General features: G+C 37.1%; 1 protein-coding gene across 1 annotated transcript; it reads left to right on the forward strand.

The window, feature by feature from the left end:
* Nucleotides 1-3,050: 3,050 nt before the first annotated feature.
* On the forward strand, nt 3,051-3,686 carry LOC110109017. The gene has a single exon (XM_020839910.2). It carries the CDS (start codon nt 3,102-3,104, stop codon nt 3,456-3,458), a length of 357 nt encoding a protein of 118 aa, XP_020695569.1. The 5' UTR covers nt 3,051-3,101; the 3' UTR covers nt 3,459-3,686.
* Nucleotides 3,687-27,863: the final 24,177 nt, after the last annotated feature.

The raw sequence follows: 27,863 nt of genomic DNA on the forward strand, positions 1-27,863 counted from the left end.
CCACCGTCGTTCCGGAGCCGGCAACTCAAACTGGATCGGGTCGGGTCAACCCGGCAACCCGCCGGATCGGGTCCGGGTTCGGATTTCCGACCCGTTTGCCTTCCCGGGTCGGGTTAGGGTCGACCCGTTTGAACCCGGGTTAGTTCCGGGTTCGACCCGAACCCGACCCGTGACCCGAAATTAACACCCCTACTCATATTCATGATTTGGAGAAGATCGAAGATTCTCTGGCGGGCATTGAATATGGAATTGGAATAATTCTTCTTGAATTCGCTTGTTTATATCTCCCAATATCATGATTTGAGATTTTTTTAATTTATGATGAGTGTGAAGAATCAGCTTAATTTCTTCTCCAGGAAGAGATTTGCAGACAATGTTTGGTTCAGGAAGATAGTTTTATTAAGAAGTTTTCTTTATCCTCATTTTCTTTAATATAGCTCTTTCGAAGATAAGTTTGAGCAAAGAAAGTTCTGCCCTCTGCAAAAGTTTCATTAATAGAAATGGATAAACTTTTGGTAGGTGAATTGTAGTATTTGTATTTTTTTTTTGGTTGATGAGTAACCCACATGCACTTGATTCCCAATGGGTCAAATTTACCTCTATTGTTATTAAGAACATGCTTAAGGGAGATACATGCAAAGATTTGGTTTAGGTTTTCAATTTGGGATAAAATTGAGAGTGTACTTTCATAGGTGTTTTGAGGGGCGAATTATTACGTCCAGTGACCAGACTGTCCGGACACCAATCCAGAGGCGCCACGTCACCAGGATACACTGGGCCCGAGTGTATCTGGCTGACATGGCGCATCTGGATTGGCGTCCTGACGAATCCGAACACCGGACGTAATAATTTCCCGTTTTGAAGTAGAGAACTTTATAAGGAAATCTATTTATGATATAAGTAGCATAATGTGTTGGAATAACATGCTCTAATTGTGGTTAGTGACTTTTTTTTTTTTTTGAGCTATCTCATTTTTTGTAGACTTTGAATTTTTTAGCAATCTCATTTTGTAGACTTAGGAAGGGAAGGTGGAGAGGAGAATGGGAGAACGAGAGGAAATAGGAAAGAGAAAGAATGCTTCCATTGTTTTTTTTTTTCATCTGTCACTCCTATTATAAAAAATATTCTGATTATTGTAGTTGACTTCTATCATACTTATGTTTTTAATTATTTTGATTTCGAAATTTATTCTTTTGTCTAAATCAATATTTATTGTATTTTATTCTGATTTAGTGAACTCCTACATAAGTTTTTGTATATTATAGTATTGTATTTGATCATTTTGATCAGATGGTTTTATATTTTTACCGGTTGAAACATTATTTCAGTTCTATAAGATGGTGATGAGACCTGCAATGCTTTATGGTGCTGAATGTTGGCCATTAAAAGAGAAGCATAATAATAAGTTAAGTGTTGCATAGATGAGGATGCTTAGGTGGATGAGTGGCTTTACCATTAGAGATAGGATACGAAATGAGCATATAAGTAAAAATGTTGGAGTAGCTCCAGTGGAAGATAAGATTAGAGAGAGTCGCCTTAGATGGTTTGGTCACATTAAACGGAGGCCTTCCGATGACCCGATTAAGAAAGTTGAGGTATTAGATTTGACTTATGTTAAGACAGGTAGAGGTAGACCTAGAAAATATTAGAAATGATCTTTCTTTATTAGATTTAAATGAGAATTTGACTTTTAACATAACACAATGGCGAAAAAGAATTCATGTAGGCGACCCCAGATAGTGGGACAAAGGTTTGATGTTTTTGTTGTTGTTGTTGTATATGATTTGAGTAGGAATAAAATATATAGTGGTTTTGACGGCATGCTGATGAAACTAGCATTGTGAATATATACTTGCTAATTGTTATTAATTTTATATGTTCCTATATTATGTGTAAATAAGACAAGTTGTTTATTAAGATAGGTTGGTCGTAGATTGATTCTACCTTGTATTGGAGGGTGGACCGAAGGGATTTCCTTAAACTAAGTTTTGTGGGGATATCCTCGACCAAGATAAAGATTAAGATTGAGAGTTATAAGAAGTTAAGATGCTGACGCGAAAGAGGCAACTCTTTAAAAAAGCCACATGAATATTAAATTTAGATTAATATATTAAAATGAATATGTTATATGTACGATTACTAAAAAAACACTAGAAAAGTCAGAACCACTTGTTTTAGTATGATTGTTTTTATACTTGCACCCGTGCACTATTATTGATATGATATTGATTTTAAGATTTATATTATTTAAGATTAAGATATTCATGTGATTCACACCACAGACATGATACTACTGATGAAGTTCAACTGTATGGGTATATTTTATAAGATATGTTGTTTCACTTTTTAATACGATTCTTTTACTAATTTGATAATATATAAAGTAATTTTGGTTTATGAATGATTTGATTATTTCCAGCTTTACTATTTTAGTATATGTACATTTTTTCTATGCTTTATGATTTTCAAATTACAGTTTTGCATTGATTCATGATCATACTGAATGCTATTGTTATGAATTTGGATAATTAATGCATGTTGTTTTATTTTCATGCTTTGAGTCCAAATTTTTCTCAATTGGTTGCTTAATCTGACCCTTAACTGAAACATGACTATTAAACCAACCCAATTATAAGCTAATCCACTTAACATTATAATTAGAAGAGGATGCACTATGATCCATCCATTATTAATAACAATAGGAAACATTACAATACAATTTTCAATAAAGATTAGAATCCCTAAAAATCTTGCACATTCAAAACCTTCTTAGCTAAAGGAGTTTTTATACTTGGGAAGTCTCAAAATACAACAAATTTCTATAGTTTTACATAAATGAATCATTTTTGAAACTTAATAAATATTATATCATATCAACATTTAATTAGATTCACATATCAATGATCTATAGTTCTATACAAATTTAAAGAATAACATGATAAACAATAATAATGAAAAAAATGAGTGGTATAGTATAAATCTCAAAACTCTAGGGTTATTCATGCATAAAACCCTCATTAGGTGCCCGCTTTGGATAAAAGTTCATAGACTCATAGGCCTAAATCATCAGCCGAGAAGAAGGTAAAGTTGAACCAGCTGCGATGGAAGCTCTCTTCTCCCAACTCTCCGTCCTCGCCAACGACGCCCTCGACAACAAAGACTTCAACCCATCGCGCATCGAAGAGCTTCTCCAGCTCTTCGAGCTCGAGGCACGTGCCTCCTTGGCCGCCGCCGAGGCCGAGCACCTGAAATCCGCCGGCAAAGCCGAAGCCGCCATGAAAGAGGCCGAAAACGAACTCAATTCCATCCTCGATGCCGCCACCGAAGACTTCCCCAGCTACTCCGCCAAGGTCGACAGCGCTGCCGGCGCCTCGGAGAACTACATGGAGGCGGCGATCGCCGCGGCCATGGCTACCATGAAGTCCACCTTTGCCAGCTCCAAGATCCAGCCTTCGTAATTGGTGTGAATTTGCAGTTAATAAAGATCTCAAATTGGTGTTTGCGGTTGAAATTTATCGTCTTTTTGTATGTTGCTGTGGTGATGGATCGAATAATGGATCAGTGATCATTAATCTCGATTTGTTGTTTGGTTTTTATAAAACTGTGTGAGGCAAATGAAATAAAGGAGATTTGATATTTTAGAAACCATTACGTAATCAAAACGTCTGTTTGTGTGATTGCAGATTCATAGTCAAGCCATAAATTTATATCAAATTATTTCCTCCAACGATTTTCAACTATGCTTGAAGCTTCATCTGTATTTCTTTTTATGACTATCGGGGTGTCAATTCCGTGTCATGAGTCTGGTTTGGATCGAATCCGGAATTGACCTCCCACTGTTCGAGTCAAACCGAACCCGGGCTGCTTGGGCTGCTTTTGCAAACAGGTCGATTTTTCTAACCCATACCCGATTTGCTTCTAGTTCGGGTCAACCCGACGCGACCCAAATGACCAGGGGCCAACCAAAAATTACTAATTTTCGGGTCAAAAAATGGGTCAATCTTGATTTCAGGTAAAAAACGAGTAAATTTTGAATATTTATGTCAATCTGAACCCGGCCCGGATTTTGAAATGGTTTGATTTGTTGAACCCGAACCGGACTCATTTTGGGTCCAGATCGATCCTAACTCAAAATTTTTGGATCGAATTCGTGTCAAATTTTTTGGATCTTGTCAAATATTGACACCCAACTTTTTGACCACTGTAATTAGTGCTGTTTGCTGCGAGATCTTGTAGTAAATGTAATTTTTTCTTCATGAAACGTCCAATCTGTTTTCTAATTCTCTAAAAACAAAAACAAATACCAGACAGATTTTTGTTTACATTAAAAATAGAAGTACAAAATAAAAGCTTGAGAGGAACGAAAACGACGAAATTAGACAAGGCATTCATAGCTGTAGTTTTGACTAAAAGCATTCATGTGGAATTCTTCCTTTTTAAAATCTAAATTTCTACTATGCGCACATTTAGCACCATAAGGAAACTCTTTTGCTTGGCAAGTTCTTAAACGAAATACTTCAGTAAATGTCAAATTGTATTCTTGATTAATATATATTGAAGTATTTTTAGTTCTTGTTCCATTATTTATTTTTTCTAAAATTATTTCATATTTATTTTATAAGTTAAATTCTTCAACATTATTGTAGAATTTATAAATATTTAAGTTCACCAAGCACACCTATTTTTAAGTCAAAAAATATGTCATATTCTAAAGATTAAAAAAATTAAAGGATTAAACAACTAAGATATACTTCAATTCCATAAATATGATGTATGTCACTTTCATTATGTTTCGCTTTGTTGATTGGGGTAATATTAAATTTGATTATTTATTTTTTCTAATATTTTGTTATATTTAATTGGAAGAATTTAATCATACGTTTAGTTCAACTTTATTGTTTTTAGGTGTGTAAGTGATTGAGTCAAGCTGACTCATGAGTCGAACCGACTTGTGAGTTTATTTGAACTCAATTTGATAAATGACTCGTGAGTTGAACTCGATGAGCTAACAAGCCAAATTTGAGACAGTGCTGACTCGACTGGTTAGCTTGTAAGCCTGCTCATTTAAAAAATATTAATATTAAATATATTTAAAATATATTAGAATTTAGAATTTTAAGTATAAAGTTGTTAAAAATGTTTAGAAATTATATCATGTTCTTATATTAAGTGATTATTAATTATTTTTCTTATACTTTCTCATTCATTTACCATTTTATTATAATAATTAATTAAATCATAATTATTTTTTCTCTTTCATAATAAATGAGCCAGCTCATGAACCAACTTGAACTCATAGAATAAAGCACAACCTCGTGCTCAAATTCAATTAATTAATCAAACTCAAGTTTTAAGTCAAGGGTGACTCGAGCTCGGCTCTACTTGTCTGCATCGCTAACTGCTTTTATAGTTACCATCAAGTTTAATTGCTACATGAAAAATAAAAAATAAAAAAAGTTCAATTGCTACATGTTCTTTTTTTTTTTAATTTGATATACTTGTTCTTTAAATTCTTGATTTCCCAATAAAAAAATTGCTCTTTACTATTGTTGATTTCTTCAAGTCGTTGATTTAATTGCTTACTTTCATCTATAGCAATTTAAATCTAAATAATAAAGAATAAATATAATTTTTTAATTATAAACACAAATTTAAAGTTAAAATTTTAACTATTTGTTTAATTATGATAATTATAAAAGTCATAGTTGATACCTTCTCAAAAAATTATCGTGATCGGGCACGAATCTCAATGCAAAATCAAGTTGGAAACTCCCGAAATTAAAATTGGGACCATCTGAACTCTGTTTTCAGCAAACTTACAGTCAAACTGAATGTCTCAGAAATACAAACCCACTTGAGGCCCTGTGCTCCACCAGACCACCACCTAAGGCCCAGACTTTTGCCAGACCACCAGCTGACGCCCGAACTTTTGCCGGACAACCACCTGAGACCCAGACTTCTGTTGGACCATCACATGAGGCCTGAACTTCTATGAGGACACCTCATGATGTCCAAAGTTCTACCAGAGTACCGCCCTATTATAATGGTCTTTCTGACCTCGGTCTCCTATATATTATGGTCCTTCCGACCTCCATCAATAGACAACAGTTTTTCTGACCCCGATCTCCAGCCGACTACGGTCATTCCGACCTCCGTCGACTATTATGATCCTTCCGACCTCCATCACTAGACAACAATCTTTCTGGCCCCGGTCTCCTACCAACTACGGTCTTTCGGACCTCTATCTCCTGCCGACTACGGTTCTTCCAACCTCCATCACCTACAATGGCCCTTCCAACCAAATAAACATGTCTATATTGATTATTGTAACTCCCACCATGTGCGCTCTATATGACTAACATGTGTAACATCAAGCCAAGGCCTTCTCCCTAAGAAGGGCCTCATTTGTAATCGACTGCAAATACTAGTGGATTCATTCAAACTGGGCCAAGCCTTGTGGTTTTTCCCCCTTTTCAAGGGTTTCCACGTAAAAATTCTGGTGTCTCTTATGAACGCTACACACTCTCTCTTATATGCTTGTGTGCTGAATCTTCGTATAATGCTAAGACATTAAACTATATATTTATCTACCGCCGCGAATACTCCAGGACATAACAATAGTTATAATTTTTTACTTGGACTAATTATTCTATCCTCTAAAATTTTCTTTTATCTTTAATCACAACATTTTTTATTTCCGATAATCATAGAATTCATAGTTTGATTAACCATTAATAATTTATTTTTAATAACCTTTTTATATATGTTTTTCTTTAGTTTAGTATATTTATATTTTATTTTAGCATATATCTAATGACATGTCACATCTGAATGACCTCCAACCGAATTGTTTCATTGTTTGTTGTACCTAGCAATGAATGAATGGATAATTGCCCGTAACGGTGCTGTCAAAGTTTTTTTTTTTGACCGTTTAAGGCAAATTCACACACACAACGCATACACGAAGACTCGAACCCAAGACCTATTAGTTGATAGCCTAAACTCTCAACTAACAAGAAAAATTATTAGATGCAGAGTGCGCACCGTCCGCACAAGCACTAGGTACCTAGCGGTACCCAGCGTTACCCACCGATACCCAACGGTACCGAGTGCGGATACCATTAGGTACCTAATACTTATGCGGACGGTTCTCTCCGTCCGCACTCCGCATCTAATAATCTCTTCAACCAACAAGCCAAGGTGAGTAGTGTTGCTGTCAAAGGTTAATAATTCATAGGAATGTGAATGTTAAAGGATGATCTCTAAATCAGAAAAAAAGAAGTTTTTTTTTTTGTTAATTTAAAAATTAATCGGCTATGCACCATTGCATATAACAACAAAAAAGTTGAAGTTTCTAATAGTTTTTTGAACATAGTTAAGTCTGATCCTTAGCCTTTGTTTGTAATAAATTTTTACTAATATATTTTTTTTTTTATTTTTATGATAGAAAGCTAACATACAAAATAATAATAAAATTATTCCAAACAAAACCATTTTAGTTTTAGTTTAAAAAAGCTTTTCAAAGCTATGAAAAATTCTTATTTTATGATTAAAGGATTGTACATTAATATCTACAACACTAAAAAATGGATTAACTTGTCAAAGAAATATTTAAACACATGCATATGTCTACACAATATTCCATATAATCCCTTAAGAAAATATATGAAGCATCATTAAATATATTGTGAGGTGACATTAAAAAAATCACAAAATGATAATACAATCACTTAAAAACAGGGTTCATATTGATAAACAGAGAGTCATAATGGTAGTGATGTAAAGAACAACCCTTATGGATGAACCAAATGAAATCTAAGATGGAAATAGAAAGGCAACCTCTTTCTCCTTCATATCTACAAACTCGGCGAGCCATGGCAAATGTGCCATTGATAGCAAAGCTGCAAGCAACGGCACATCAACGAGAAATTATGCTGTGCGGACGCCGAACACAGTTCATCATCTGGAGATCAATTAGAATGCGTCACGTCTGCAATATCGAACGGTACCAAGCCGTGGTACCTAACAATACCAAGCCAGGTACCGAGCAAGGGGCGACTTTGTACATTCTGGTTAGTCTCCGGACAACATTTGACGTCCTCACAAAATAATTTTTTCATATCAGCAGCTCCCAACCTTAATTTTTTCTCTAAAACCGAGACTTTGGATTTGTTTGGAAGGATTTGAAAAAAATAATTTTTTTAAAACTGCTACAAAAACAACTTTCTAGAATTAAACTTGTTTTAAAGCGGTGATTAAATAAGAATGATTATAATCCGAAAAAAAAAAACAGTAAAAGAGTTATTACAAACGAAACCATTATTATGTCGTCCGTGCACTTAAGCTTATGATTTAATCCAGAGAGAGTTTCAGTAGGTGGACTTATTAATTCCTCCGTACTAATCATCATTCATCCTAATTTTGTGGATCTGGTTACAGTTATTTAATAATGAATGGAAGCTCACTGTCATGTTAAATAGCTGTAGCTATTGCTCTATCAGCTAGTGCTTAATCTTATCCAATCCAATAGAGACGAAGAACTAAAACATTTGAACACATCTTTCCATATCAAATAAACGCTATCATGGTATTGAGAGTTTACACAGCTTTTGATTGATACTTATTACGAAATTTGCTGAAATAAATGGTCTCTTGATGTAGGTTTTGTTTGAGAACGGTTTTTTTACTGCTTCTTAAAATAGCTTTTTGATACAAAAGTTAAAAAATTTATTCTAAAAAGCTGTTTTAAGAAGAAATAAGAAAATAGTCTCAAACGAAACCCTAATCTCATGTTGAGAATTACTGCAGATCAGTAATTTTATGTTACATTAAAGTGCTTGGATTGGGACCTTGACACCTTGTTAATTTATCCAGCTTGAATGGGCTTAGTCCGTGCGGTCTTTGTGGGCATTAAATTTTTTTTCTTTTTTTTTTTTTGAATATTTAGGTCACTTAAAGAAGACTCACATACATAACATATATATAAAAAAGACGTCTTAGGTTTTGTTTGGGATGACTTTCTTACTGCTTTTTAAAGCAGTTTTCTAATTAAAAAATTTTAATTTTTATACTTGAAAGCTGATTTAAGAAGCAATAAGAAAGCTGTTCCAAACTCAGCCTTAGTTTGTAGTCTAAACTCCCAACTAACGGACCAAGATGACATCATTTTTTACTGTCGTAGCATGCCGCCGCGATTGCAGCCCATCGCAAATGGCTACCTCTTGCGGTCCGCCACTACCTAGACCTGTCAATTTTGGGTCACGGGTCGGGTTCGGGTCGAACCCGGAACTGACCCGGCACTATTTGGGTTTGGGTCAACCCGACAAGTTTTTGCAAACTGGTCAATTTTCTGGACCCGAACCCGACCCGCTTCGGGTTGATTTTTTTGAGTTTCGGAAGTTTGCAGCAGCGGAAGGGTGCGACAGCGGTAGCGGCAGGCCGGAAGGGTACAGCGTGGGCGGTGCCGGCGAGGCAGCGATGCGAGGGCGACTATTTATATTATATTTGACATATCATCAAAAAACATATGTTGATCGTGCACGAATCTTAAAGAAAAATCAAGTTGGAAATTTCAAAAATTAAATCCGAGATCATTTGAACTCCAATTTCGACAAACATATAGTCGAACTGAAAGTCTTGGAAATACGAACTCAAAGACACCAAACTTGTTTTTTAAAAATCCGTTATATCATAAATAAATTTTTTTGTTGAAACAAATTTATCTTGATATCTTCTTCTTGCTATCCTTTTCACTTATAGTCTATAATAAGTTGGGGGAGGGGGGATTTTTTTAAAAATATTTTATCAATTAAAAAAATTACAATTAGTTATTATTTTAAAAATTTTATTTATCTTAAAAAACTAAATTTTGAAATAATTTATCATACGGAAAATTTAATAGTTAAATTTACGTAAGCTCCATAGTGAATAATTTACAATTATAGATTAAAATTTTCACTCATCTCCACAAACGAGCATATAAGATAGCTTTATACGCTCATTAATTTTGTTTAATTAATTATTATTTTTCATTACCACATGTGTAGCTTCATAGAGAGCAGATCACAAAGAGATTGAAAGCTCTACAGGAACTCATGCCCAACGCAAACAAGGTATATAGATTATTGTAGTTCAGCACTTGAGCTCATTGTAAAATTTATTTATAATATTTAAAATTATTTTTAAAAATTTATTCTTATGAACTAATTTATTTACGTTTTAACAAATTTTGAACTTTCATCAAGGTTATACTAAACTATCATAAATTGACCGTTGTTTTTTTAATACTAAGAATTGTACTGAATTTAGAAGGTAATAGTGTTACATTAGCCTGATAAGTATATTATAATAGCTGCCTTTTTAAATTCCATGCATTTGAAGTTGTTCTTCTTGACCTTGTTGGGAACGAAGCCTATTGAAGAGCCCAATTTGTTCATTTTAAAGAACTTCCTACATAGCAAGATTTCCATTAATCGTATTCTTTATGATAATCAGATAAATGAATCAGAGAAAAATCCATTAGATTTTACTCTTTTTAGAATCACTCCAAAAAAAAAAAAAAAAATTTGTTCAAAGAAGAATAAGATTCATAGTTAGTGAATCACAAAGAAGTTCTATCTCCAAACAGTTTTGATCTAAGAAGAATAAGATTGAGACCTCAAACAAAAATAAAATACATATATAAGAAGAAGAAGATTCAGGATCTAAGAAGAAAAATATTCACACCTCTCTCTCGACTGAAATAGGGTTGGGAAGCAGGTGGGTTCTCACAGGACGACCAAGAAAGAAACCAGAGAGTTATATATACACAATCATTTCTTATGCGTAATAACCGCCAAGCATCCAAACAATATTATATTTCTTCCTTTATCTAAAGAGAGAAAGAGAGTGAGGGGTGTGGCTGATTCGTGTCCAACATTTTATAAAATCAGAAAATTGAAACATATGGTACATCATAGAAGAACTGATCCAAATGCAACGGAGGCAAATTAAGATATTAAGATAAAAAAGCAACACCGCCTCCTCATATTTTTAATGCGAGCAAGGGAACTGGATAATTGGACAAAGGGTTGCGAAATATATAGTTGAAAGTGGGAATATGAAAGGTTGAAAGTGGGAATACAAAGGGTTGAGCTTGGATAGCTTGGATTTATGTTAAATGAAATATTTGCTTGGATTTACGTTAAATGAAATATTCGTCTGGATTTACGTTAAAACAGTTTCCGATAAAATATGTATTAAAGAAAGCACTAACTTATTAATTAATATGAAACAAACTGAGCGTAAACAAAACATTAATTAAAGAAAACAGGAACTCATATCTACGGTAAATGAAGCGGACGGAGAGTTTAAATAAATTAAAATGAATTTCGTATAAGATCTAAGGTGCATTAAATTGTAGAAGCATTAGTTTTTAAATTTCTTAATTATTTATAATATAATGAATGGACAAGATAATTTAAGAAAAAATAAAATGGATTGTCTAGATCTCATGTGGAAGGAAATTCAAGCCCCTTTTATAATAATAGTATAGATAGTATAGATTTATGATGAAGATCAGCAGAGTTCTTAGTCTTAGAAAAAATTGATTGTTGTGAGTATCCTTGGCAATGTCTATGTCATAAGTTTGAGTATTGATGTAGTTTTTTTTCCTGGAAAAGAATGCTGCTGCCTGCTTGTCATAAAGGCGTGGTGTTAAAACATCAGGGAGGAGGGAGGAGGCTATTAAAGTTTTAGTTTTATGTGAAATTGATTGTGTCAATCAATTGTATTGTACTGCTATCTCAGATCTTAGGGTTTGTAGGAGATCCTCCTCCTACTTGGGATTCACAAGCTTTGCACCAATAATTTTTTTGTGTGACTGTTCAACTTTGTAGCTCTGTATATTTGAGTATGACACTGTTATGTATCTGAGCACAGCGGCTCTCCAGACCCTGACGCTATGGAGTTGTCAAGAAGACAAAAGATAGAGAGTTGAGTGAGCGGCGCTCCAAATCTAGTCCTGTGGTTGGTTGAGACGGACAGACCGTTTTCTTTCTTATTTTTCATGAGGGTTGCGACCTTTAATGGTTTGATTATATCTTTATTAGTTATATGGTGAGAATGGTGCAAAGATGAAAAGAGACGAGGAGAGAGTAAGAGAGAAGATATTTGTACCATTTATCACAAATTTTCTTAGTGAAATTCTTTAAGTGAAGTGGCTCGATAGTTTTTTTTTTTTGGGTTTTCCCATATTAAATCCCGGTGTTCTTTATTTTGCTTCCATTGTCTCTTTCTTTTTTATGTTTGTTGTGCGGTTAACTTCTCCAACATAAAGATGCATAGCAGGTTCTTCTCATAGATGTGAATGAACACGACCTTGAGTCGATAGGCTATGTGACACTAAAAGGTCAATAAGCTATTGAGGAGGATTGACATAGGCCTATGGAGATGACATAATCCAAATATGATGGGCAATGATATAGTTGATAGTCCTAAAAGTGATGGAGGGTGATCATGAAATTTTTTTCTTGAGGTGGATATTACATTGCATGAGGATTGAATGTTATATCATTTGGATGATTTCAAGTTAGTGGATAGGAAAGGAGAGAATGAGGAATTAAATTAAAAAAGATTCAAGAGAGATACAACAGTTCATGAGATAAAATGATTCAAGAAAAATATTTGGCTGATCAAATAGCAATCATTTATTTGAGAACAAGTGAAAAATATTATTTTGTACATGTAGATGTAGGGCTAACTTTATTGAACCACTTAAATTCTTATACAATTTTTGTCATTTTTTATTATTGGATGTTTTTTTTATCTTTGTTGCTCTACTATGCTCTTTTCTCCATACAAACATCTAAGTTGACCAAAAATTTATTTAAGTTCTACAATCTTAGGATTCATTTGATTGTGTGTATATAAGTATTTCATAAAAAATAATAGTTTTCAGTTATTTTTCAAATGAAATAAAAATCATCACATTTGAGAATTTTAAAAGAATTCATAGAGTTCAAAATTGTATCGATTTCAAATACTTCCAACCAAATAATGAAATCCACTAAATTCAACATCTTTGCAAAACATATTGATGCAGAGCAGGTTAACCGGAGGGAGCTAGTAGGACATCACACCGTTCTATAACAAATTCACTCGTTTCCACTACTCTTTTTACTATTTCTATTTTACCCGTCCTATTAGCTATTAGTGATATTTCTTCTGTTTTTAGTACAGGATAGAAGAATGATACATATACCAAAATGACTGAAGTATAGAGTAGCTTTTTATTATCAATACAAATAATAGTTTCTTCCACAGAACTGTGTTATGTTATATTGTTACTTGTGATTTCTTCCCCGGTCCTGTGACACTGCATCAGTTTTGGTATCAGAGCCATTCACGGGAGGAAGATGGCAGGTCGCGGCAAGGAACCGACCACCGAGGATGTTCGGAGCATCGAAGCGTGTGGGTAAACCATGACAATTTCAATCGTCGGCTTGAGGAGCTGGCAACCGAAGTGCAACGGCTGATTGGGGAGGAAGAACTTCTTTTTTTTTGGGTGAAATGTGGCATTTGCCTTTTCATTACTATAACTTGTTACAAGTAATGAGAAAGAAAGAAAGACTAAGACCTTGTTAAAAAACAACAAAGCCCAAAACAGGGATAAAAAACAAAAATCCCTAAAAGGAAATTAAACCAAAACCTGTAAAAGACAGCAGAAAAAATAAGCCAAAGACCAAAAAACAAAGCAGATTGAGGGAGAAAGAATCGCCATAGGCTCAGGAATTGCCGCTCACTCAACCTGGTTGCAAAAATATCCCCAAAATTCTGCCATCCTAGGGAGAAAGGGCAGCATCATTGCCCTATTCCCACAGAAAACAAAACCCACCAGAAACATAATACAGTCACTCTTGCATAGCAGAAGAACAACAGCCAGAAATCTGCAGAGAAAAACCCAGGATCTGCAAGGCAAGAGAAGAAGAAATAGTAGCCTCTGTACATAATTCCCAGAATATTACAGCAGCTCCATATAATAATCTCTCTTTTTCCATTTCATGATTTTGGCAAGAATAGCACCTTTAATTATGTGTACTAAAGTGGTAGAAGAAGCCACATTAGTACAAAAATTCCTTTCATTCCTTTCTCTCCATAGATGATATACAGCACAATAGATAATCAGGCAGTAAAATTTCTCATCCTTCTTAAAATTATGGTCAATGTACTAAAAAATCTGAAGGATGGAAGGCCTAAAAAACATATTACCCATGTTTTTAAGAAGATCTTTAAGCACCATAAACGAGTAGTCACATTCAAAGAAGAGGTGACTAACAGTTTCAATCTCAGAATGACAAAGAGAGCAAATAGGATTGACAGACAAGCCCCTAGATTGCAAAATGTCCGCTGTTTTCAGCCCATCAGAAAGTGCCATCCAGCAAAAACTGGAAAATCTTAAAACATAATGCTTATGCCATACAAAATGCCACCAATTCACCTTCAATTGATCTCTATAAAAAAAAATTTCTGTACTCAGTATGGCTCCCTTTCTTACCAGTATCCCAAAAAAATAATAACAAAATAAAGATGTTATTATAACAAAACATATAGATGAGGAAGAACTTATTAGAGCAAATAAATAAAGATGTACTATGACTATATATGTATCTATATATGTAGCCTTTTATGTTACAGCTAGATAAAAACTCTATATATACTTGTATAAACTGTTCCTGAATAATAACAAAATAATATTTCTTCTAAAGCTTGTCTCTGTCATCTGTTCCTGAGCCGTGCTCTTCTTGATTCATCGAATCAAGAATTTCTTCACTTCTGTCGTCCATCTGGCTGTTAACCCAATCTCCTCATCTATATGTTTTGCCATTCATTCACTTGCCCCACGGTGCTTTGCCTTTTTAACGGAAAACGAGAAATTTCAGAAATGTTCTGTTTATCCCTCTTTAAGTATCTGCAGATAAAAGTAGAAAGAAAACAAAAAAGAAATAATCCATTATGATCCTCGAATCTCCGATCATTGAGTCGAAGCTTAAAATTTCTACCAATTTGCAAAAAGAATCAGAGTATAGCCAGTGATAACGGCCCAGTACATTGACATGAAATAACATTAATGCTGTTAGACAATGAATTGCCTAAAAGAGGACAATAATGTCAAATACTGTGCAAGTTGGAGTTTCACAGAAAGGTGAAACACAAGGGGTATGCACAGCATTCTAATACAAATTATGTAATAGCTGAAATTTTCCAGCCATACAGATAGTGCTATGTAGTTCGCCCTTGATCTTTTCTATAATCACGAATCGAGCCTACAGGTTATGAAATGACAATGCATTCTGTCCTATATCTGGTTAGCATAGACAGACATACAGATATTAAGATGAGCCCAACTAATTAATGAATAAAAGAACCAGTAATGTTACTTGGTAAATTCACGTACATCGCATATGTGAATTCAATTGAACTATTTAGCTATAGTGGATTATCAAAATAAGATACAATGTGGTAAAAAATTAGCTTGAGCGACCATCCTTAAATCTTAACAAACTTTTCATTGGACAATTTTCTTTTTGAAGAAGAAATCATGCAATCAAGGCCGGTTGCCACCCGTACAAACACTGTTGTTTGGCTAGAGAACCTCAAGGTAGAAAGATTCGGAGACAACATCAAAATGATATGAATCTGTTGAATCCAGTAAACAACAAAACACAACTGTCGGAGAATAAGATCCACAACATATATTTCAACTTAGATGACAACACAGCTTTGATGCTTGAAGATGAAAAAATTTACGAATTACAAAGAACTAATGACCAAAATAGATGGAGTATTTAAGCATCAGTCTAACATAATCATTCAGCTGATAAACTAGAGGCAATGATAATTTATTTCAATGTGTTTTGTTCAAATGTGAAATATTGGATTATTGGTTATGATTATAGTAGATATAGTTTTATGATAAAGAGATATTGTTAGACGAAGAGTGATGCCAAATTCTTGGAGCAAGCAACATATATAGCCATACAATGTATGTTGTGGACCTGTGGTCATAACAAGTGCCCTGTATTTAGCTTTTGTTGTTGCTCGTGATTGATAAATTGTTGTCACTTATCTATTGTTGGTGTTGCAAGTCTATAGATACTTTAGAGAACTAATAATATGGTTTAAAATAAAAAAGGTTATTCATGGTTGACGGGACTTTTGTGACTCTCGCAATAGATGTTAAGCATTTTGCACACATGTTGATGTAGTAGATTTACTGCAAAAGCGCTTCACAGTGTAATAGTAAGGTACTTTAGAGAAATAATAATATCTTCTAAAACCTTGGATCAATAAATTTCGGCTGTGGGTTATCAAGGACCAGAAGTTTTATTGTGATAGGATTCATTACCTACTTACAATCACTCAAGCCTATTCTTGAGAATGGTAAGTGCTTATTGGGACAAGATTAAGATTTCATTTGGGATAGTTTTCGTACTGCTTTCTAAAGCAGCTTTTTAGTACAAAAATATATTGAACAAAAAATTGTTGCATTAAAAAGCTGCTTCAAAAAGCAGTGAGAAAGTTGTCACAAACAAGCCTTAAATGGATGCTCGAGAATAAAGATAGGACTTGAATTCCGAGGAAGTGGGAGGTGGTTCTAATCTCTTCATATGAATTTGCTTTTGTACGTTTCGGAGTAAGCATGAGATGTAGTGATCTTATTATTATTAAGGAGTATATCCTCTACATGTGTGAAAATGTATATATGGACATAATTGTTGTTGTAGATCAAAAGGGAGGGATTGGAGGTGCTAAATTAAGAGTTTGGAAGTTTAAGACATTAAATATGGCAAACCAATGTCTTGGTGCATGCTTGCTTGAGATCGTAAATGGCCTTTTAATGAAGACATACATGATGTTGGAATAAACTCTAAGAATATCAAAAAATTGGTTTGGGATGCTGGAATAGCTTTGTTAGTGCTTTAAATTGGGTCTGGAGTGGCTAAGAATGGCCTCCACTAGTGGTCGCATGCGCACAGGGTCGTATGCTTCTCCACTAGTTGTCCCATTCTGGTTTAGAGTCGAAGTTAACTTTTCATTAGTAGGATAAAAAATTTCATCATTGTTTGGAGTAGAAATCTTGGCTCTAGCTCTAGAAATCGTAATTTTCCTCACAACAAAGTCTCAAGATCCTTATGGTAGTTCCTCCCTAGGAGTAGTCATAAGCATCCTCTCCAATGCTCCCAGAATCATTCAAGTCATCCTCTCATCGAATTCAGCAAGCTGTCAAACAATCATGAGCTATTGATTCTCCATAATAATAGATTCCTTTTATTGAATTGTTTGTGAATCATATTCAATTATATTGACAATACATGGTGAAAAAAAAAAAGAAATCAAAGAGAGAGAAGAATGTTAGAGTAAGAAAGTTTGAGATTTTAATAAAATGATCTTGAGTACATAAAATAGTGTACGCTAAACTCCCTATTTAAAAATTAGGATGGGCTTGAGCATTACAGATTTGAATACATATATGACTATACAAAAAATAAGAGAAGATATAATAATTGTGTACTCTGGTCAGAATGCCCTACTTGATGAAGTTATTTGTCGAGCTTTAAACAGTAGCCGATATATAATTTTTCCTGAAAAGTCATCCTCTTTGGGTAGTCGTTGGGCTCAACTTCATAGATAGCACTTATTAGGGCCGACTAATAAACTTAGCCTATTGACAAAGTTGAGTTCCTAAATTATGATCACCGTTTGAGCCGAGTTCTCTTATAAACCATGAGACTAATAAGTAGATTAAGTTAATATGACTTGAATCAACATAATTTAGCTTTAACCAAATCAATTTAACTTGAACCAAATTTTCTAAATGTATAGATGCATATAAAGAGATTCATTTTTTTTTTCAATTTTATAACATTCAACACTAATATCTACGGAGCATGCCATGCCACTAATATCACCAAATCAAGTTAATATGATCCAAGAATTTTATATGAGCTTTTGGGATAATTTGAACAAGTGAATGCTCGTTGGTGGCTACGGCTTCATTTGGGATGGCTTTCGTTGTGCTTTGTAAAACTGTTTTTAATTAAAAATCTCTTAAAAACATGAAAAAAATAGTGGTGTAAAATTGTCCCAAATGAAGCCTAATACTCCTTTTCTGATAGATTATTTAATGATTTTTAATTTTTTTAGATACAAAAGAGAAATTTTGAATCAGTATATTTTGAACCAATTTTTTTCCCATTAAAAAAACAAAAAGTCAGACACAAATGCTACAAGTTCCTGTACACCCACCATAAATTCATGTAGTTTGTGCTGTTACTCTTGCTTTGCAGAAGAGTCTTCCAGATGGACTTCAAATTTATGGCTAATTAATGAAGCCTTGTGTAACTTATGAGATCACATTTGGATGCCATATGTCAACTTATGAAATCACCGCATACATTTCATTAATTTCCAAATGTTTAATAAGTGAATTTTATCAAGTTAGCTCAGATCCTTTAGGAATTGAGAGTTTTTTTTTTGGCTTTCCTTTGTTTTTTTTTTTGTAAGCTTTATCTTTTTGTTGTTAATTTCTTGTTTGAACTTAAGAAATATGTTTTATGAAATAATGTATTTATTCATATTAGAGAAATAAGTATAATTACATACGAATCTTGTATTACGCTGTACCCAATGCTAGACGGACACGTGTCCGCTACTAGCCAACTGTTCTATTTAAGCAACCCTGTACAACTCATTTAATTAGTTAATCAAAATTCAATTTCATCACTCCCGCATTCTTCTTCTTCGTTCCTTTGTTCTTGGCTTTCTTCATGGTATCAGAAGAAGGTCGTTCCCACGGACCATCCATGGCCACCGAAGCTTCGCCGGCGACGTCTTCCAGCCCCTCCCCAAGTCACGATGATCCGGATGATAAGATCTTTCTTTTTCCCTCCTTGAAATTCATCCACGCTAACCTCAAATCTCTTGTTCCCCACCATCTTTCCTCCGACAACTATCCTGTCTAGCGCAACCAGATCTTCAAGTTGTTCAAAGCAAACGGTTTCTCTCAATTTCTTGAACCTACGGCCGACACGGCTTCAAATTCCGTCAATCAAGAACTGCTTCATCCTGATTCAAAATCCAGCAAATGGCTCATCACCAACCAAAATCTCGCCGCCGCTCTCTGCTCTACCATATCGGCTACGGTTATCCCATTCGTCATGCATCTTGAAACGACCTATGAGATCTGGGCGGCTCTTCAAACTCGCTTCCAATCCTCTAACAGGTCCAAGGTAACCCAGCTCAAAAATGAGCTCCATAACATCACAATGCGGAATCTCTCTATGCAGGAATATCTCATGGATGTCAAGAAACTGGTCGATCAAGTCATCTCCGCCGGATCTACGTTAGACACTGAGGATATCATCATCTACATCCTCAACGGGCTACCACCCGCCTACCAGTCATTCAAGACATCCGTCCGGCATATGCAAACCCCGCTGTCCCTCGATGGCTTCTATGCAATGCTTATGACTGAAGAAATACATCTTCGAGCCGACTCTCAGTGCTACTCATCCAATCCCGACACTAATACCGCTCTCTATACGTCACGAGGCAGAGGCCGTCGTGGGCGCAGTCGTCCGCCACAGAACTCGAACTCACCTTCCTCGCGGCCTTCATCCTCCAAAGCATCACTCCAATGCCAGATCTGCACCAAGAAGGGACACACGGCAGACGTGTGCTGGCATCAGCACAATCGAAATTATGTTACGCCCTCTCAACCGCTCAGCAGTACCAATGGCCAAGCGCTTCTCACCCCATCAGAGCCTAATTGCAACGACTGGTATCTTGACTCGGGTGCTTCATCGCACATGACACATGCCTCGAACAATCTTTGTAATGCCTCCTACTATCGCGGCTCAGAACAAATCATCGTAGGGGACGAGAGGTCCATTCCGATTGCTCATTCAGGCACCGGAATTCTTCCTACCCCAGATCGTACGTTATCTCTTTCCAATCTTCTTCACATTCCGTCTATCTCATATAACTTAATTTCCATTTCTAATCTCGTTCGTGATAACAACATTTCCATAACATTCGATCCTAATGGTTTCGCTTGTAAGGACTTGCAGACTCAACGAATTCTGCTTCAAGGTCCATGTAAAGATGGGCTGTACCCAATTTCGATCAAGAATCAAGACACCGCAAGACATGCCCTCTCTGCTGGACGTACACCGACACCAAACTGTCACGAAAGGCTTGGTCATCCTCATCCCAGCATTCTCGCCTCAATCTCCAAGAACAATCCGAAGCTCCACATTAATACAAAATTGCTTACTTGTACTTCTTGTCTTTCTTGTAAAAGCCATAAACTTGTATTTTCCAATTCTGTTAATCGTAAAAGAACTCCTTTAGCTCTTCTGCACTCAGACGTCTGGGGACCCTCTCCGGTTCCCTCGCATTAGGGATTTCGTTACTACCTGTTAATTGTTGATGATTTTTCCCGATTTAGTTGGATATTTCATGTTTTACATAAATCTGACATACCATACATTTTCATTAATTTTATTAAGTTCATTCAGAAGCAAACAAACAGGCATATTCAAACCGTGCGTACAGATGGCGGCCGTGAATACGTCAACCAGCACTTCGACTCCTTTCTACAAGACCAAGGTATACAGCACCCGTTATCCTGTCCGTACACTCCTGAGCAGAACGACATTGCTGAACGTAAGCACTGTCACATTGTTGAAACCACGCGAACCCTTCTCCACACCGCTGCCATGCCATCCTCCTACTGGCCTGACGTCGCAACCACTGCCGTTTACCTTATTAACCGGATGCCCACACCGACTACCAACAACTCTTCTCCTCTTAAATTGATGTTCAACATCGACCCAGACTACTCTCATCTACGGAATTTCGAATGCGAATGCTTTCCACTACTTCCACCTCACGCCCACAATAAGCTTCAACCATCCTCCACTTCCTGCCTCTTTCTTGGATATATATGCAGATAACCAAAAGGGATACAAGTGCTTAAATCGACAAACTAACAGGATCCTCATCTCACGACACGTTCGGTTCATTGAGACCTCTTTTCCCTTCAAACAACCGACGCAATTACCTCAGCCAACTCTTCCTGAGAATCCAGCCTCAATGCTCATTCCGGCGTCTACTCTATCCACTACAGATCGCCAATCCCAGTCCACCAAATGCAAACTACCCAAACCTCCCAGCATTAGCCCTCAACCCAACACCCTGTCTCCAGTCGAGTCTGCTACCGATCCCGTAACACTATCTCTGGTGCAACCCGTTACCCGCCACCCCATGGTAACTCGGGCTCAAACAGGTAACCTGAAACCAATTCGCAAACTCAATTTACTTCATAGTGAATCTGACTCCACAGATCCCACGAGTTACACTGAGGCCAACAAATCCTTTGAATGGCGCAAAGCCATGGCGGCAGAATTTTATGCCTTACAAAAGCAAGGCACATGGCAGTTGGTTCCTCCTCCGTCTGATGCTCAGGTCTTGGGATGCAAATGGACCTTCCACCGAAAATACCACTCGGATGGTTCCATAACTCGGTTCAAGGCTCGTCTAGTTGCACTTGGAAATCAGCAAGAATGGGGACTCGACTACATAGAGACTTTTAGTCCGGTTGCCAAACTACCCACAATTCGCGTTCTGTTTACAGTGGCTCTACACCATAACTGGAAGATACACTAGTTGGATGTAGACAACGCGTTTCTCCATGGCCACCTTGAAGACACGGTCTATATGCGGCAGCCGAAAGGATTTGAAGATTCGCTTCATCCGAACCACGTCTGTCTCCTCCGCAAGGCCATCTACGGCCTTCATCAGGCCCCTCGCCAATGGTATACCACCTGCTCCTCCTACCTTCTTCAACTCGGCTTCCAACACAGCAAGTCCGATCCATCTCTGCTCACACTACGCAAGGGACATACGCAAATCTACCTGCTTGTCTACGTTGACGACATTCTCATCATCGGTAATGACGAATCCGCTATCTCCACATTCCTCGACAAGCTCAACGCCACGTTCTCTCTCAAACATCTCGGCACCGCCAACCACTTCCTAGGCATCAAAATACAGCAACTCCCAGATTAGTATTTCCTCTCTCAACACGTCTGTGCACTTTCTATCATTAACCAAGCTAATCTCCTCAAGTGCAATCCCACAGCTAATCCATCGTGCACCAAGATGCCCGCTGACATTCCTACAGACAACGAACTGGGTGATCCATCCATGTACCGCAAACTTACTGGAGCACTACAATATCTCACAATTACACGTCTGGGCATCGCCTACGTCGTCAACAACCTCTCCCAGCATATGCATGATCCACAGCCCATCCACATCTATCTTCTCAAACGGCTCCTCCGCTACATCAAAGGCTCCGCCAACCTCGGCCTACCAATCACGAAATCTGAACTACGTCTTCAGACCTACTCCGACGCTGATTGGGTTAGTGATCCCATCATTCGCAAATCCACGTCCGGCTACTGCACCTTTCTCGGAAGCACACTCGTCTCCTGGGCTGTCAAGAAGCAGACAACTGTGTCTCGGTCATCCACCGAATCCGAGTATCGAGCTCTCGCCGCCGCTACCGCCGATACCATCTGGCTTAAGCGACTGCTCCATGACTTTCACATTGACCACAACCAACATATAGATCTCCACTGCGACAAAACTTCAGCCATCGCCCTCGCCAACAACCCCGTGTTCCACGCAAGAACAAAGCATATCGAGATCGATCACAGGTTCGTGCGTGAAAACATCAGCAGCAACCACATTCGGCTTCTTCCTATCAAAACTGTAGATCAGATCACCGATCTTCTCACTAAACCTCTGTCTACCACCAGATTTCGACTGCTCCGAGACAAACTCACAATCTCTGGAGATTCGTTCGTTTGTGGGGGGCTATTTGAGAAATAAGTATAATTACATACGAATCTTGTATTACGTTGTACCCAATGCTAGACGGACACGTGTCCGCTACTAGACAACTGTTCTATTTAAGCAACCCTGTACAACTCATTTAATTAGTTAATCGAAATTCAATTTCATCACTCCCGCATTCTTCTTCTTCGTTCCTCTATTCTTGATTTTCTTCAATTCAATTTCATGGAGAAATTAAATATAAGCAGTGGCGGAGTCAGCAATCTTTTTTAGTGGGGGAACATATTACTAATAGTGCATTGCAACTCACACTAATTTGTTGGTATTTCCAACTTGTTATTAGGCACCATTTGGTTGCATGAGGCCAACACTAACTTACATGCTTATTATGACTTTAAATTGCTTGTTTCGTTGAGATGCTAATCTTCTTTTCGTTGGAAACTTATGATTTCATTTTCGCATATTTTGACTGTGAAAATGTATGGCTTCCATAGTCGACCTACCCGGCATAAATCCAAATTGATTTTGAGAAACATTAGTATCACGCCGCAACCTATGCTCTATAACTCGCTCCCATAATTTTAAAGTATGACACATTAACATAATACCTCTATAATTCATGCAATCTTGTGCATCACCTTTATTCTTAAAAATAGGAATTAATACACTCATTCTCCACTCATCTGACATCTTTTTAGTCTTCAAAATAGTATTAAAAAGTTTAGTAAGCCATGAAATTCCTTCATCTCCTAAGCATTTCCACACCTGTTACTTGTAATCTGATCTTTTTATCTTAATATATGGGCTCTTTTGCCCCGGGTTTTCCCAAAAAAAAAAAGAATTTTCATTTTTCTAATATACTTCTTCCTTGACTTATTCAAGCATTCCTTAAACACTCTAAAATTTATAATTGCTAATCAAATTAAAACTAACGATCATTAATAGAAATTACTAAATTTCTGACAAAGGATATAACATCAAGCTTCGAAGGGTACGTGAATTTTAATTATTTAAAAATTTAAGAAGATACAAGCCTTGAAAGGCATGTAATTTTTGTTCATAGCAAGAATATAAATTAACTTTTATTAAATATAATTCTATTTACACAAAAATCTTATAAAGTTTAAGCATCAAAATATATATAGTTTTTGTTCTTTTAAAAATCTCAGAAAATATAAATCATTAAAGATACATGGTCCTTGTTCATCTTGAGATATTAATGATATTGGCTAGGGGTATAAATGAATCGAGCCGACTTTGAGTTTGAGTTAACTTGAGCTCGGCTTGTCAACTCAAAGGAGAGCTTGAGCTCGAGCCGAGCTCATGTGGGAGCTCGAGCTCGGCTCACAGGACTTTCAGCGGGCTCAAGTTTGACTTGAGAGGTTGACTCACCAAAGAAGCTAGGGAGGAAGTGAGGACGCATGATCGCCGAAGTTACGTCGGGCTAGAACTCGTAGGCCCGGAAGAAGGATTAAGTCGCAGCAAGTCTATCAATTTCTATGATTAGACATAAATTTGATTATGTATTATCAAAATATAAACCTATTCAATCCGTTAATCCATTTTAGGTAGCTTCAAATTCAAATTAGCACAAATTAACTACTTGTTCGAAATGTCTCAATGATGTCTCGATAAAAAATCTGCACCTGAGTGGGATTTTAAATATGAAAGACTCAGCACACTTAAAAATTACTGACTTAATTTATTGGAGTTGCCAATTTTGAAAAATAATATATTTTTTTTTTTTTGGGTAAAATGAGGGCTTGGCCCATTCTATTAAAAGACAAAAAGATTACACTTTAAAGAAAACAAAAAGCATTGCCACAGCAAAAAGATGGCAAGCAGTAAAACAAAACTATAGAAGAAAATTAAGGAAACAAAACCAAATAAAAAAACAGACAAAATGTCTGTAGCCAGGACTCAGAAATAAAATCATCAGCTTGTGAACTCATTGCAAATAAATAATAATAATAAAACCACCGGGCTGCTTTGATTAGATGAGTTGGTTATGATTTTTTGGTAGTCCGCACACTTGTCAAGATATGGAGGTAGCAATAAATAGCAATAATGAATACATTAGCTGCAATGAAGTCAGGACAAGTCCATAAAAAATGCACAATTTCTCTCCTGAGCATCTCTTATGGAATAATTATTAGGTGTGGAGTGCAGACGGGAGAGCACCGTCTGCACAGACACAGGATACCAAGTGGTATCCAGCGGTACCGAATGATATCTAGCTGAATTTTATACTAGTGTGCAGACTGTTCTCTCCGTATGTACTCCGCACCTAATAATTTCTCATCTGTTCTGCCCTATTTTCCATGCAGATTTTTTTTTTCTCCTCGCTACTGTTCTTTTACCATGACTACTCTTCTCGCGTTTGCTGGACTTGCCGGCAAGTAAAGTCGCCGCTTATCATTTGCTCGGACGAGCGCAGTGAGATATGTTGAAACTATCAGAAGTGGGCTGAAAGTGAGAGGTGGCGTAGGCTTTAATGAGGAGAGGGTCGTGGTGATCTATATTTAATTTTGTGTCGTGTGAGTGATGCTGTGTTGTATGCAAATGATGAGTTGAATGCTGCGAGCGGAATAGGAGACCTAGCTCTGCATAGGTCCACGTATTTATATAGGAAAGAAAAACGAAATGAAATTCAAAAGAGATTTTCGCAAAATTATCATGAAAATACGGTGGACGGAAATTTCAGAGGAATTTTATTATAATTGTTGCATGTTGTAACATCATAGTGGTAGAGAAATAGAGTTTAATGTCTTAATTTTGTACGAACATTCAACACATAGAGAGATGAGAGAGAGTGAGATGCAAGAGTCATAAGAGACATCAAAATTTTTTACATAGAAACTTATGAAAAGACGATGTTTCGCACAGTTTGAATGAATCTACTATTATTTGTTGTTAATTACAAATGATGCCCTTCCTAGAAAGAAGGTGTTGGTTCAATGTAACAATTGTACATCATATATAGCACTTTAAATGGTTGGAGTTGGAATTTAGGGGCGGATCTGCTATACCCCCCAAAAAAAAAATTATATGATTACTACGTTAGGAAATTTGTCCCCATTCATAAAGCCCCACCCCAATCCCCCCCGTTTTTTATATGATTAGTATGTTAGGCAATTTGTTCCCATCCATAAAGCCCCCCTTCCTTAAAGTTTTAAAATACTATGATCTTTAGGCAATTGCCCTAATACAAGTAAACACATTATGTATATGTTATTATTAGGGAACCAAAATTATCCTTACAACGAAAATTAGTAAAAAAAAAGGTCAAAACTATACTTACAATCAAAAATCAAAAGAGAAATATCCTTACAAAGAAAAGTAACAAAGAAAATAAAAAAAAAATCCTTACACAAAAAAAAAAAAATCCTCGTGACATGACCGGACAGGTCGAACCCCGCAAGGGGGTGCTGCCCCCTTGGACCCCCTACATATCTGCGAAGCGTACAACGATCAAGGATATGAACAAATAGAGGTCAAGGGGCAGCACCTTCGAAAAAAATTTTGGTTGTAAAATTATTTATGAAAAAAAAAATCTCTACACTTTTTCTGACAGTTTGCCCCCTCCCCTTGAAAATCAAGGCTGGTTCCACCCTGGGTTTGATGGACTCAATGTCATGAGAGTTATTTTCAAGAGAGCGTCAAATTGTTCATTTAGTTTGTAGAACTGCATTTGGGCGACAAAGATCAAGGGAATCGTAATCGGTTAGCGACGGTGGACAGATGTACTGTTGTCGGCGAGCAATGGTGGTTGGACGAAGGTCCGACGATGGCTACTAGATAGTTATGATGGAGGAGGTTAGGTAGATGTCCTTCAGCGACGGCTTGGTGGTGAGGGTTCGTCAGTGGTTGTGGTGGAATGGAGCTCTAGAATGCTTCAAGTTTCGGAGCTCTCTTGAGTATTTAGCCCAGCCTAGAGTCTAAAACTTCAAAAGTCCAAGCCCCAAATGGTCCCTCTCATGTAGAGAGTGGGTGTCTATTTATAGATTGAGGGTGATATACTTCGTAAATATGAATAAGATTCAGAATAAATTTTTAGTGCTACATCGGACAGCTCGCACTACAGGAAAGTTGTGTATTTCTGGCGGAATTTTCGGCGGAAAAATTTCCGCTTTCCGGCGAATTTCGAATTTTCCCGGCGGATTTCGACGAAAATGTGTTAGACGGTAAATCGACCGTCGGAAAAGAATTCCGTCGAAAAAAATTCGTCAGAAATTTTTTTCCAAAGGAAAAAAATTTTGCTGAAATATTTTTCCTTCGGATTAAATAAAACGATTAAAAAAATTTCTATCCTAGGTGCCCAGTTTGAGCTGCTCCTGAGGGTCTGCAACCCGCGCCTAACCATTCCAACTTGCGCCCCCACTCCTGCGAGTCCGCAACCAGCAACCCAAACCCAGTCTCCAGCAAGCGCCCAGGTGAACCCGCTCCTGCTGTCCGAGTCCGCAACCCGCGCCTGTGAGCCCGCTCCACTCAACCCGTGCCCAGCAGGTTAAATCAAATGGTTAAAAAATTTTCCCATCTCGGGTGCCCAGTTTGAGCTGCTCCCGCGAGTCTGCAACCCGCGCCCAGCCGTTCCAACTAACGCCCCCACTCCCGCCAATCCGCAACCCGCGCCCAGTCACCAGCAGACGCCCAGGCAAGCCCGCTCCTGCAGTCAGGGTCCGCAACCAGCGCAGGTCAGCCTGCTCCATGCAACTCGCGACCAACGGGGCACCCGACCAGTTGAGCACGCTCCCGCGGTCTGGGTCCGCAACCCACGTAGGTCAGCCCGCTCCACGCAACCTGTGCCCAACGATCTGCCCAGGTGAGCCCGCTCCCTCAACCCCTGTCTGCCCTGGGAATCAACCCGCAACCCCCCTACCCGTGCGGGCGCGCGCTACTCTGGACCAATGCACCATTTCTGCAAAATTATTAAATTGGATAAATTTTTTTATTTATATTAA

The sequence above is a fragment of the Dendrobium catenatum genome, unplaced genomic scaffold (genome assembly GCF_001605985.2).
Source record: "Dendrobium catenatum unplaced genomic scaffold, ASM160598v2 original_scaffold_96786, whole genome shotgun sequence".
Taxonomy (NCBI): domain Eukaryota; kingdom Viridiplantae; phylum Streptophyta; class Magnoliopsida; order Asparagales; family Orchidaceae; genus Dendrobium; species Dendrobium catenatum.